Source organism: Sardina pilchardus, chromosome 7, assembly GCF_963854185.1.
Source record: "Sardina pilchardus chromosome 7, fSarPil1.1, whole genome shotgun sequence".
Lineage (NCBI taxonomy): Eukaryota > Metazoa > Chordata > Actinopteri > Clupeiformes > Clupeidae > Sardina > Sardina pilchardus.
Genome location: NC_085000.1, coordinates 24,827,130 through 24,839,144, shown reverse-complemented (window position 1 = coordinate 24,839,144; position 12,015 = coordinate 24,827,130). Strand labels below are relative to the sequence as shown.

The window sequence follows — 12,015 nt, the reverse complement described above, 5'->3', positions numbered from 1 at the left end:
ACCTTCACTCTTAACCAGTCTTCTTTGTTGGTTAAGCTTAATGATATTTAACTCTACAGGTCACTCTCGTAGATAACCATAATAACAGTCTCCAGAATTGTAAATCAGAATGTAATCTGGGCCATAGATGGGAAACACAATATACAATTGCATTAGCCTAAAACTAACTTAATTAAAATTCCAAAGGCCATATTTATTAGATTATAGACAGTAAGAGAATAAATCGTTATGAAAGTACTTTTACTATTAAGACTTTAAAGTTTTTGAACTTTTACTTAAGAACTGGAATCAACAGACACACAAGACATACAGTCACTGTATTTATTTAAAAAAACAAAACAATGCCCCCATTCCCCCCATGAACACAAAAACATGTAATACAATCTCATTTTTCAGACGTGATACAGTACCTCAAAAGGCAATTAGATGTCTTGCAATAAATCTGGGCTGAAACTTGTGTGGATTGCCATGTAGTGTAATAGGTTATGTTTGAATTCACTGTGACATGGTCAGTGTATTTCGCCTCTTCGAGTCCCTTCTGGGGAAAGGCACAAAGCTCTTCACTTCCTTGAAAGATAAACCTGAAAAAAAAAAAAAAAAAAAAAAAACACAGTTTAAAAACGTTAAGTATAACTTATTTTCGGGAAACTTACCAGTATACGTCTAAGCAAAATACTTTATTAGGCTACACAGACATACAGTATAGACTGATAAGTGAGAAGAATAATCAGATAAGAAAAATGAAGATTCTTCTATTCAGAAATTGTACAAAAAAGTTAGGCCTACAATTTAGATGGAAAAAACAAGCACTCACGCCTCCAGTCCTCTAGGGGAAGCGTCGCATTGTCATGGCTGTCATCATATGGCTGTGGTTCAGGGCAGTCCTCAGGATCCCGCAGGCCATCAAAATATGGGTGTTTTAGGGCCTCATCAGCAGTGACACGGGCTTCTGCATCCAGCACGAGCATCTTTTCCAGTAGATCAACAGCTATGATTTTATGACATATAAGATAATATAAAAATATATACTTTGTAAAGACAATGACATATCTAAACTCCTGGGGGCTAGAGGAGTGCATTTGAAATCAAAAACAACTTAAAGGATGTATACAACCAATTTAGGTTTTGAAGCAGCTATAGCCTGTTATTGAGCGTGTACAGAATAAGGTTATCGCTGTGGTCACATATTCTTTAAAACCTACCTAAACCCTGATGCATAATATTGATCTCCACCTGAGCATGGTTTGTTGTGTCATTATAAAAACTTGTATTCTCAAAATTGTAGTATCGTAATTTCCTCTAGACATAAAGTGCAATCTATGGGGCTGCAAAACAAAACCATACAGCCTGTACGACAGCTGGACTGAGTGAGTGCCCTTACAAATTACCATCTGGCTCATGGAGAAATTAGCCACTTGAATGGCCGAATTTTCGTTGTCATTTTTAAATTCAATGTTGTCCAATTCATTTATTTTCAATGAGTTGCCCCAAACCAGAAGCAGACACAATGTTGAGAATACTGGACAATATCCTTAGCACAGTTAGACAACTATACTCAGAGATGACTAACATCCATAATGTAGGGAATCACTCATAATTGGTAACTACTTTGTGGTTTGAAAGAAGGTTCGCTGAAAGAAAGGCAGGTCTGTGTGTCTGTGCTACTGAGTTTGTACGCAAATTTAAAAATACACTGCCTTTATCAAGGGACTTCTGGTGAGAACGAAGCGAGAGAATTTTTAGGTTTGACACATAATAAAATATTGGGATTTGATGAAAATAAACATGTCCATTGGATTTCCAATCACCATTTCCTATCAGATCAAAATGTACATTTAAAAAGTTGGATGGAGACCTAGTTAATTTGAGAGTTGTCTCTCAGTTGGATTCAAGACGAAGGGTTGACAAGCAAGTACACATGCTTTCCTTCATAAAATACAAAGACTTGTCTGAAATATGGCCATATGTCAACATATCTCATATTTCTGTTATTTGTTTTCCTCAGACATACAGTATGTGTCACCACTACCATGCCCTGTACATCACACCTCACGAGAGATATCTACTCACCCTTTGGACTGGCCCTAGGACACAATGCAGTGAAGTCTTTTCGAGGGAAATGTGGGAGAGAGGCAATGTAAGTTTTTGCCTGTTGAACAAATATCAAAATTCAACAGCATACCCAACAGCCATTTTGAGCAAAAGTCATCAGAAAAGTAATAGCAGTGACTGTTGATAAATAGCCGTACCTCCTGACTGTCCAATTTTTTTATGAATTCTGGTCCAGGTACACCTGTTACTTTCATAATCTGGGTAAGCTGATCCATATCTGCACAGGAGAGGTTAAGGATTACATTGAAAACAAAAAAAGTAACAAGGCAAGTGATATGCAACAAACTGATGAAGAAGCTAGTGCCGTATAGCATTTGCAGACAATTCAAACAAGTCAACAACATTCACTTTTCTCATGCAGTTTGCATTGTCTTTGTTTACATGTGATAGAAGTTTGATGTAAAAAATATGACAATAAATCAAACATACACTGCTGCAATAAGCCATTATACTCAGCTACACTATTGAAGCTCTTAAATGAAGGTCAAAGTACAGTTAGTGCAGACCCACTTGTTTGTCACACTTTTACAGTAGACAGGAAGTGCAATGTAAAACTACTCACTGACACATCTCAACTGTATACCTAGATGACATGACAAAAAAGACCTTCCACTCAGGCAAACCAATATGGCCATGTTTGTATGTCAAAGTGTGCAAAACCGATTTTCACATTCATTTAACAGTTGAGACATAGTAACGGTGTATTTCCACACTTTGCTCATACTCTATGGGAAAACAAAACCATGGGATCTTTGAAATTAATTGATTCATAGAGTTATGCTCAAACTTAATGTAAATATGACAGATAATGAGGAGGCTTGCATGAAAAAGTTGTTTTGCATTCACGGAGAGTAGTGTGATTCATGGTAGGTTAGAACTCATAATAAGGCCCTGTGAGACTGAAAAGGGCTTAAGAGGATACAGTCTTTTCCTTTGAAGAGCGTCTTCCCGTTGATCATCTCCGCCATGATGCAACCAACAGACCAAATATCCACTAGGATGGAGAGAGATGCATACAAATCCAGTTCAACACAACACTCTTCCATTCACAACTAACAGGCAGTCTGCATCTAATTTGCCGTATTAATATTTCCTCAGTGCATAATGAGATGACTAAAACCTTGAAGAGAGTGTTCGCAAAAGCATCCAAAAACAATCACAGAATTGAGTCTAAATTATTTGTTTGGACTCAGGGTGTGTATTATTTCCAGATGATAAATGCATTGTATATTAAGAGTTAAATCAATTTCAATGTTTAATAAGGACAAAGAAAACAAATGCACATATTGGTCTACACAAACTTTTAGCATGAGACAGAGCTGAGGTTCTTCAAGTAATATTTTTCAGTATCAGCAACAGTAACTTATTTTTTAAAAGCAGGGCTCAAAATTTAGAATTTGAACTAGAACTAGAATTTGAGTACATTTTATGTCTACTCACTCCTGTTTGCCTTGTAAAAGTCTTTGGTATTATTTGCCCTCAATGGTGCCTTCCAGGCAGCGCTGCCTTCAAGGCACTACTCCCCTCAGTTTAGGGGTAGGATGAGGGTTGAGGGGGTTAGGGTTAGGAATAGGGTAAAGGTAGAGCCTTTTCGGCTGTGCTGCCTGGAAGGTGCCGTTGGGGGCAAAAAACACCATTTAAGCACTTGTAAATGCCGACTTTTTTACCTTTAGAAACTTGGGCTGAATGTGATAGTAGAAAATAAATTCAATAAATGTTTTTTATTTTACAACTCAATTTTTTGATGTTTGCAGGTGTCGCTGCTGCTGTTTGACACAATAACTTTTGGTGTCACCTTCCCCTCTCGTTGCCCGACATTTTTCTTATTTGAGGGAAATGGTTATGAAATATGGTGCTCCAGACTAGATCTCCCTGAAAGAAAATCTACGTGGGCGGTGCCAAGGTAAGTGAAAGTAGCCTAATTTATTGTTGCAGACGCAAATAGACAGACTTTATCAACGTAGCAAAAGTTAATGTGAATTACTCAACAGTTTAATTAATTGCTCCTAAACTGGGCTGTTGCGTTTTGTCACGTTCAGAGACAAAAGCTGTGACGATTGACATCATGATGCTGCCTTTAAGTAACGTTCAGTGGCCTGATCTCAAGTAGCCTAGTGTATGCCCACAGGGTACAGTCTAACATGTAATGTGAATACTGTTCACAACTTTTTTGGTCGCTTAAACAAACTAACTAGCACAGTGCCACAATCTGTAAGTAGCATATTTCAAATCTTTTTTTACAAATTAAAGCCTAGTCTATTTTATATATTTATGACATAGTGTGTATAGGCACAGTGAAAGAAAGTTTAGTGTGTGCATACATTTTTTGCTTGCACTCCTAAAATTTTCAATTGGGCGGTGTTACTGTGCTCCTAGTAAAAAAAGGTTAGTCTGGAGTGCTGAGGAGGGAAAAAAAAAAAAAACCCTTCCCTGCAATGCTAAAACTGAAGTATTTGTAAGGGAGTCAACAATAGTAAGTTGTCTTGCCAGTCTGGGTGTAGTGCATCCAATTTAGAATGACCTCAGGGGCGCGGTACCAGCGTGTCACAACATAGCCCGTCATCTCTGGCTCTGCATGCCGGGCCAAGCCAAAATCCAGAATCTGCATAGACATTAGTTGAAACCATACACATTTAACACTGTTGACTGTTAACAGGTATGTAACTAGAAGATACTAATAAATATGTAATGGGCAACTGCATACCTTTAGTTCACAATCTTGATTTACAGCCAAATTGCCAGGTTTGAGGTCCTAGACAAGAGCAGTGTCAAAAAAGGTATGCTTGTGATTACATGACATCTGGTGACAAGTAGCCTGCCTTCTAGGAATTAGGAATTTCAAATGTACAAGTCCAAATGTGCTCACTGCATTGTTTATAACCTTCTTGTGGCTGCTTGGAGCAGGGCTTGATATTATGTAACATTTGGTGTGTTGGCAGACAAAGGGTTTTTTAAAAGTAATAGTTCAACGCCAACGCCATGCCATTACTGTTTCGCCTGTTAGTTATGACAGTAGAGTGTACTGTATTATGATGATGTATGACTAAATACTCATCATGCATACATACAACTTATCAATGTCGCTGTGCGTTGATGACATAGCTCCCTGAGAACTGAAGTCCTTAAATGGTCTTGAACAGAGTGTGAAGCTTTCAAACACGTAAGGATTAATGAATCCGTCACACAAAGTAGGGCAGGCCAAGCAATTCCAAACTTGTACAGACAGACATCATCCTCTTTGCATATGAGTAAGCTATTACCAGTCAAAATGCATTAGACATTTATTTCCAGCCAAATGATGATACTGAGATAAAACTGTCTCAAATTTACAATAAAAGCCTAATTTACTCTCTTTCATTTTAAGTTTGAAAATGAGGGGTAATGTTTTAATCGAAGGGTATGGATGCTATCCCGAAAACAGTTTCAGTACAACACATTCCTATCTTGCCTGCCAGGCATTGGCTGTAGGCCAATTTGCAACCAAAAAAAAAAAAAAAAGTTTCATTAGGTTTATAGTGCTGTCGCTTTGTTAAGCCTTGTGAACACTTTATAAGAAGGAGGCGGAACATTGGGCTTTCACTTTTCTAAACACGTTCTTCATCTGTATTTTCCTAAGACAGATGAGCTGTCTCTAGAGGGAAAAAACATTGTTTCATTTTAAATGACAAATAAATGAATAAACAAAGGCACACTGTCATGGACAGATGCATTTTAAGGAGTTGTCCATTTCACTTACCCTGTGAATGATGCCTGCACTGTGAATGTACTGTGTGGGGAGGACAGACATGGAGGGTTACATAAGATACTGCACATTAACTTTTTTACATCTCGTAAGTAAATCTAACTTCTGGCTTCATAAGTAAATCTAACTTCTGTGATATGTTAACCTAACAGCCCAATAAGGTTAGCAGTGTGTGGATTGCAAGCTTTGAGAAGCTTCAAAATAGTACTTGAACAGTTTATTTTGCTCAGGTTTGTCTACTGGGCCTAAAATAACCAAAAACAACTATTCATGAATTCCACTGCATACACAACAGGTTTAACTCACTTTTCACATTCCTGTAGGAGCATATGTTAAACCTTGCCCATGACCATACATATTACCAATGCATGCCATTTTCACAAACACAACAACAGAGATTCAGCCAAACCTTAAGTCCACAAAGCATCTGATACACAAGGAACTGGATACGGTCCTCTGATAGAAGTCCTCGTACTTTAGACAAGTCTGTGAACATGTATGGCATCACCAGATAGCTGTAACAAACATCAAGGGTTGGGAATTCAATTTGCTGTCTGTCAGTCTGTCTGTCATTAAGTGTATAGTTATGGAATATAACATTATGCTCTCTCTGCCTCACACTGGGCAGAATTAGAGGTCACATCTGTGCAAACCAGGAGATATTGCTGTGCCAAACCATTATGGTGATGCTGGTTCAAAAAGGGCCATAGGTCTACGTCTCCTGACCACTAAAGAAACATTTATCCTTGCGTTTACATCCAGATTTAGGTCTTATTTAGTGGTGTTAATTAATAGATCCATCCATCAATAACTCTGTCTATGCATGCCATGCTTTTGAACTAACTCCAACAGGCTTAGTGTTAACAAACGTATCAGGTCAACTTGTACTGAGTAAGCTGGAATAGAACTGTGAAACTGGGCGTGACTCACAAGTCATTGAAGTCCTCCAGACACGTTGCAGGTGAGAACACATCCAGTAGCCCTATCACCTGGAAGCATAGGAGAAATCAGAGGTGGGCAGGAAATGCAACAATGACATCATTCAGTTTTTGGAGCAGTGCCCCTTAGAAACGACTGGCTTCTAAGTTACATGTCTGAAAAACAACATTCCACAAAATGACTATGGGCTAGAATACTGTGGGAATAGCACACAATACAATGCCTTGTTGTGTGATATAAACTAGCATGACATCTGACATCTTAACTAGCAAGACATGCTGCCGCACAGTGTCTGGCCTAGAGGGGATGGGAGTTACGTGAGGAGAAATAGGACAAGTGTGTGTATAGGCCTACATTCTCATGCTTCATGTGTTTAAGGAGTCTCAGTTCCCGATATGCTCGTTTAGCGAATATCTCTGACTGGAACGGACGGTGCAGCTTCTTGATGGCCACTTTCTCTTTGGTCCTCTCATTCGTTGCTGAGCTGAAATGGGAGCAGAATGCAATATTAGTTCTAGGAGACACTCCGTTGCATTCTAGGCATTCGGAGCACAGATTTAGACTCACTACTTGACCGGGACGCCAAGAGGACTAATAACACTCTCTCAATGACAGGCCCAGCTAGTGCGTAAAACACAGACCAAAGACACCAAGACATGAAGATAGCGTCTTATCTTATAGCGTCTTATCCACAAAGACACAGCCTAATATTTAACCTAGGCGAGGGCAAAAGTTTCAAATCTGCGAAAGAATATGAAATGTAACAGTTGTTTCAACATCGGCGAAAAAATAGTCAGATCAAAGGGTTCTTGTTCGAACACTAGATGCAACGCCAGTCTTGCGTTACAAATGGTCTTATTTCAGGAGGTAAACACCGCTTGCCAACACTGCGTGTCCCAAAGTTACAGTAGCCTACACAACATGACGACTCCATAACTGAAAACCAATAGCTCAACAACAGAGGTGGGGACAACTCACCAGACAGAGCCATACGCTCCTGTTCCGATCTGCTTCAGAGATTTGTATTTGTCAGGAACTTCCCATAATGTACTGTTGATTTCTTGACTAACGAAGTGCGGTGGTAGTGGTTCCATTTATGGAGAGAGAAACGGCATAAGAGCCGTCTGGGAAAAACGTAGACTGCTCAAGTGAAGAAATCGTTCGAAACGGATGGCACGAATGTAACACCTCCCACGCGGCAGTTCTGCATTCGTTTCAGTTTGGATGCTTGGAGGATCTCTACTGAAAGTCTCACTCTATCATGCACACATTTGTGTTCAAGATCTAGTTTGGTTATTCTACCCAAAGAGGCCTGTGGGTACACATACAAACTAGTACCAGATTTAGTAGATGATAATCTATACATTATTATTGGTCTACAATCATCCCCGATGAGCCACTTCGCATAGAGGCGATGATGATTCACCAGCCCTCCCACTCAATATTTTTTTTTATTCTACTGCGAGCAGGCTTTCACAACGCGATTTCCGCTCACACCTTCTGCCTTATTAAAAATCATTTCAAACATTATTTGTCTGAGTAAAACACGTTGATTGATAAACTGATCACAGATTACGTTGTTCAGAAACACTGCGCAATGTGTGACGATTTAGCGGTAGGTTACTTGGTCCAAATTGCACGGGAGTCTAAATGAAGTTGCGCATTCGAAAATGCAGCTTGTAGCACACTAAGCACAAGAACGTCTGCAAGGCGTCTTGCAGATGTGTTCAAAAGGTCTGGAAGGCGTCTTGCAGATGTATTCTAGAGAGCGTTTGCTCATCTGGCAGACGTATCTGATACGTCTTGCTAAGTTCTTCAAACAGCGTTTAGCAGCCGTATCCCAGATGCTCATCAATACGTCATAATAGGACATCCATCTCCCTAACGTCTTACAAAGATCTTATAAAGGTATTAAATATGATAAAGTTCTAGAACTACGACACACATTCTCAGTGAGATGCCGCCGCTGTTTGTAAGATCAAAATAAGACGTTCTAAATGGAACGCGATGTAATTAAGCTGTTCAGATCTTTTCCAGGCGTCTCGGAGACGTATTTGTCTCTATTTGTGCTGACTGGGTAGTAGGCTCCACGTCGGTTGAAAATAAGATGATGAGATAGGCTAGATAAAGTAGCCTATAGCACCCAGTCTATACCTTCCCAGGTTATAGAGGTGACACTTTAATTACCTGATAATGATAACTCACCAAGCTACCTTTGTGCTGACTAATAGGTAAGCAACAACGGCAGGGACTGCACTGCAGAGTGCAGACAGGATTGTGGAAACGTTCAAAAGACAAAGGCAAGCTATCATGTTCTAATCAACCTGTTTTTAAGACTACTTAGGTCTATAGGCATTATGATATTAGGCTACTAAGATTAGCAAACATGTTTGTCTCTGAAAATATGAACGTTGCTTGCGCTGCACATATATTGACCACTAGATGGTGATGAATGAGTATACGATTTTCTGCAGGTTCCACATGTGCCAGTTGGGTTATTCACTTACACTTTTTTCAGAATAAGACTAAGAGCTATCCCCACAGACATTATGTGCATACATGAGTAATAACTGTGTAGTAACATACTACTTAAAGACCCGACGCAAGACAATAATTAAAAAAAAAAAAGTCGTTTAATTGAGAAATGGGCAGATAAGGGTGGCGTCAGTTTAAATAATTAGCCGAGACTGATTTATTCATAAGTTATAACATACTAAGCACCAGGCTGGTAGTGCTGAAGACATGTTGATGACATTTACTTGAATGAAATAGGCTACCAAATAGGACCAAATGAGCGTTATGTGTCTGTCAGTAGCCTGTGTGTGTGTGTGTGTGTGTGTGTGTGTGTGTGTGTGTGTGTGTGTGTGTGTGTGTGTGTGTGTGTGTGTGTGTGTGTGTGTGTGTATGTGTGAGAGTGTGTGTGTGTGTGTGTGAGAGAGAGAGAGTGAGTGAGTGTGAGTGAGTGTAAGTTCATTTTTTTCATTTTCTTAACTTGCTAGCACTACAAGGGTTTTCCCCTCATATGTGATATGACCAACTGAGCGGCTGTCAATGTGTCATGTAAAATGAGTTCCTGCTGTGCACAAACTGATATGACAAACTTCTGTGTGGTTAAATGCATCTCATTACCATTACGGCTTATAGAGAAGCGTCCCCCGTTTGCTTCTTTGGCCCTTTGGCTACTGCAGTTCTTTATCTTTCCACGTCTGTTTTACTCACAAAGCATGTGCAGTGACCACACTGGGCTTGAAAGGCACTATTACTGACTCCACAGCGAGAGGGTTTTAAAGTGTTAATCAGAGCTATTAAAACGGGACAAACAAGTTGTCTCATTTGCGCTATCACACGCACACTCACTGGGCTTCCTCTGCCAGCCGCACCACAATATTTTCTCTGCAACGCTCAGCGCCATGACACGCTTTTTAAAAAGAGCTCATTGCAGGGTGTAGAGCTGTGTCCCCCCCCCCTCCACACACACACACACACACAGTCACACAGCATTCGGAATTAACTCATGAAAGCTGCGTCCTGCGGAAATATGGTACTGTAGGTCACTCCACGTCTCAGTTATAAATAAATCAGCAGGTTTAGGAATGCACATTTGGATAGGAGAGCCCATTTTATATAATGTGAGAAGGTGGCATGAGACGACCGTGTCCGAGTCAGTCCTTTTGAAGACTAAGTGCTGGAAAGCTGGGGGAAGCCTGCGTGGTCATTGGCACGCCATAGGAGGGAGGTCGCTCATTTTCTCATCGCCGTGCGGACTGCCAAGATGGTTCACTGTCAAGACCGAATAGAAAACTCTGTTTTTTCACATCATCCCATCCAGCGTCGCAGTGCCCAGAATCTCAACTTGGAAATGCAGATGTAATTAGTCAGGCCAGCTGCTGGAGCTTGAGTGTGACAGTCAAAATCCTATCAGCACAACTACCATATGTGCCCCCAACACTGACTAAGGACGTTTTTGCAGATCAGATTCAAGTCAGCATTTAATTGATGCATCAGTTAACAAACTGATTCTTTAAGCAGTAAATAAAAGACAAGTGAACCTGGTGCCATGCTTCTTTAACTTAAATGGTAGTATTCAAAGTGTGTCTTTAAGGGTTTACATTGTTTGGCAGGAATCTAACAGTTGCAACAACTTGCAGTTACCTTGTTTTATATCAAATGCTCCTGAAGGTAGAAGCTGCTATAAATGACATCGGCATTTTTTGGCTTTCTTCCTCAAAATGTACTCTCTGTATGCTGAGTTTAGGCAAATAATCATCAGGCTTTGTTGCTGGCCTATGTGTTTTCTGATTGTAAATGTTTGTGTTGCTGGTAATAGTGATGGAAAGGTCTCCAGAAATCATTTGTTTTTGCCACTGCAAAATATGAGATCAGCCACTTGAGGGAAAGGGTTCAATTTGACAATAAATAAGCTAATCAGCAATAGTATGCTATGTACGTACGCTCACTGCAGGAATACTGCAATATGCTCAAGACTCAAGTCCTGCAGTGCTAGCCTACTTTACACAGTTTTAGCAGATGTTGAAACTTCGGAATCCAGGCACAATGGTTGGATAAGAGGACAATTAGCCCGCCTCCTCACGCCTACTGTATATGCTCTTACGTTTGGTGTTAATTGATCTTCCTTGTGCTGGACAGGAACCGCTAAGCCTCTCGGTCTTCCCAGTCAGTGATTTGACATTTGAAAACGGGAGCCTCCGGGGTAATGAAACTAAAGCAACGCGCCCCGAAATGCTGACTCACCGGCCTCACAATGGAGCCCAGAGTCGGCCCGCTGAGCCCGACTTCTCTCTTTTAGAAATGAGCTCCAGGATAAGGCCTGGAGTGGACACAGTTAAGAAGGAGATGAGTCAACACAATATACTGGGTCATAGAGACTACAGGTAGTTCAGATAATCATGCTGGTTATAATGAGTCCTTAAAAGGTGTTGATTTGATTTGATAGCTCTTTGGTTGCACTGTTCTGGCACACACTTGTGAAACTGCATGCAGCCCACGTTCTGCACTTCAGATGAGCTTTCTGATGACATTTGACATTTCCTCTAGATGTTCATCTTGACAGTAATCTAATCATGGTTTTAAATCAAAGGGCTGAGCTTGCTGTGTGTATTGGTGAACAAATTGACATTTAAACTAATTTAATCCATCAAGATTACGTTTTATAAGTATTGAATTTTCACTGGTGTGTAATGTCTTTCCCAATCCTAACCGTA

At 40.1% G+C, this 12,015-nt stretch overlaps 1 protein-coding gene and 1 long non-coding RNA gene across 2 annotated transcripts in view; one reads left to right on the top strand and one right to left on the bottom strand.

The window, feature by feature from the left end:
• Nucleotides 1-307: 307 nt before the first annotated feature.
• Nucleotides 308-8,110, bottom strand: mapk13 (mitogen-activated protein kinase 13). Its single transcript, XM_062541439.1, has 12 exons — nt 7,772-8,110; nt 7,148-7,277; nt 6,785-6,843; nt 6,264-6,369; nt 5,849-5,878; nt 4,817-4,864; nt 4,600-4,714; nt 3,035-3,106; nt 2,250-2,329; nt 2,071-2,149; nt 815-988; nt 308-581 (listed from the first exon to the last, which is right to left on the bottom strand). The coding sequence occupies exons 1-12, from the start codon at nt 7,885-7,887 to the stop codon at nt 496-498; spliced, it is 1,095 nt and encodes a 364-aa protein (XP_062397423.1). The 5' UTR covers nt 7,888-8,110; the 3' UTR covers nt 308-495.
• LOC134087743 (uncharacterized) overlaps nt 3,877-12,015 on the top strand; it is a 37,682-nt gene continuing 29,543 nt past the window's right edge. Inside the window, exon 1 of the long non-coding RNA XR_009939852.1 lies at nt 3,877-4,015. This is a non-coding gene — a long non-coding RNA (uncharacterized LOC134087743). The remainder of the gene's footprint in view (nt 4,016-12,015) is intronic.

Excerpts from the sequence above, each read along its gene's own strand:
- mapk13 (XM_062541439.1), bottom strand. The coding sequence starts at position 7,887 with ATGGAACCACTACCACCGCACTTCGTTAGTCAAGAAATCAACAGTACA. Across the intron at positions 6,370-6,784 it reads CTGGAGGACTTCAATGACTT|CTATCTGGTGATGCCATACA; the intron begins GTGAGTCACGCC and ends TGTTTGTTACAG. Across the intron at positions 4,715-4,816 it reads ATCAAGATTGTGAACTAAAG|ATTCTGGATTTTGGCTTGGC; the intron begins GTATGCAGTTGC and ends ATGTCTATGCAG.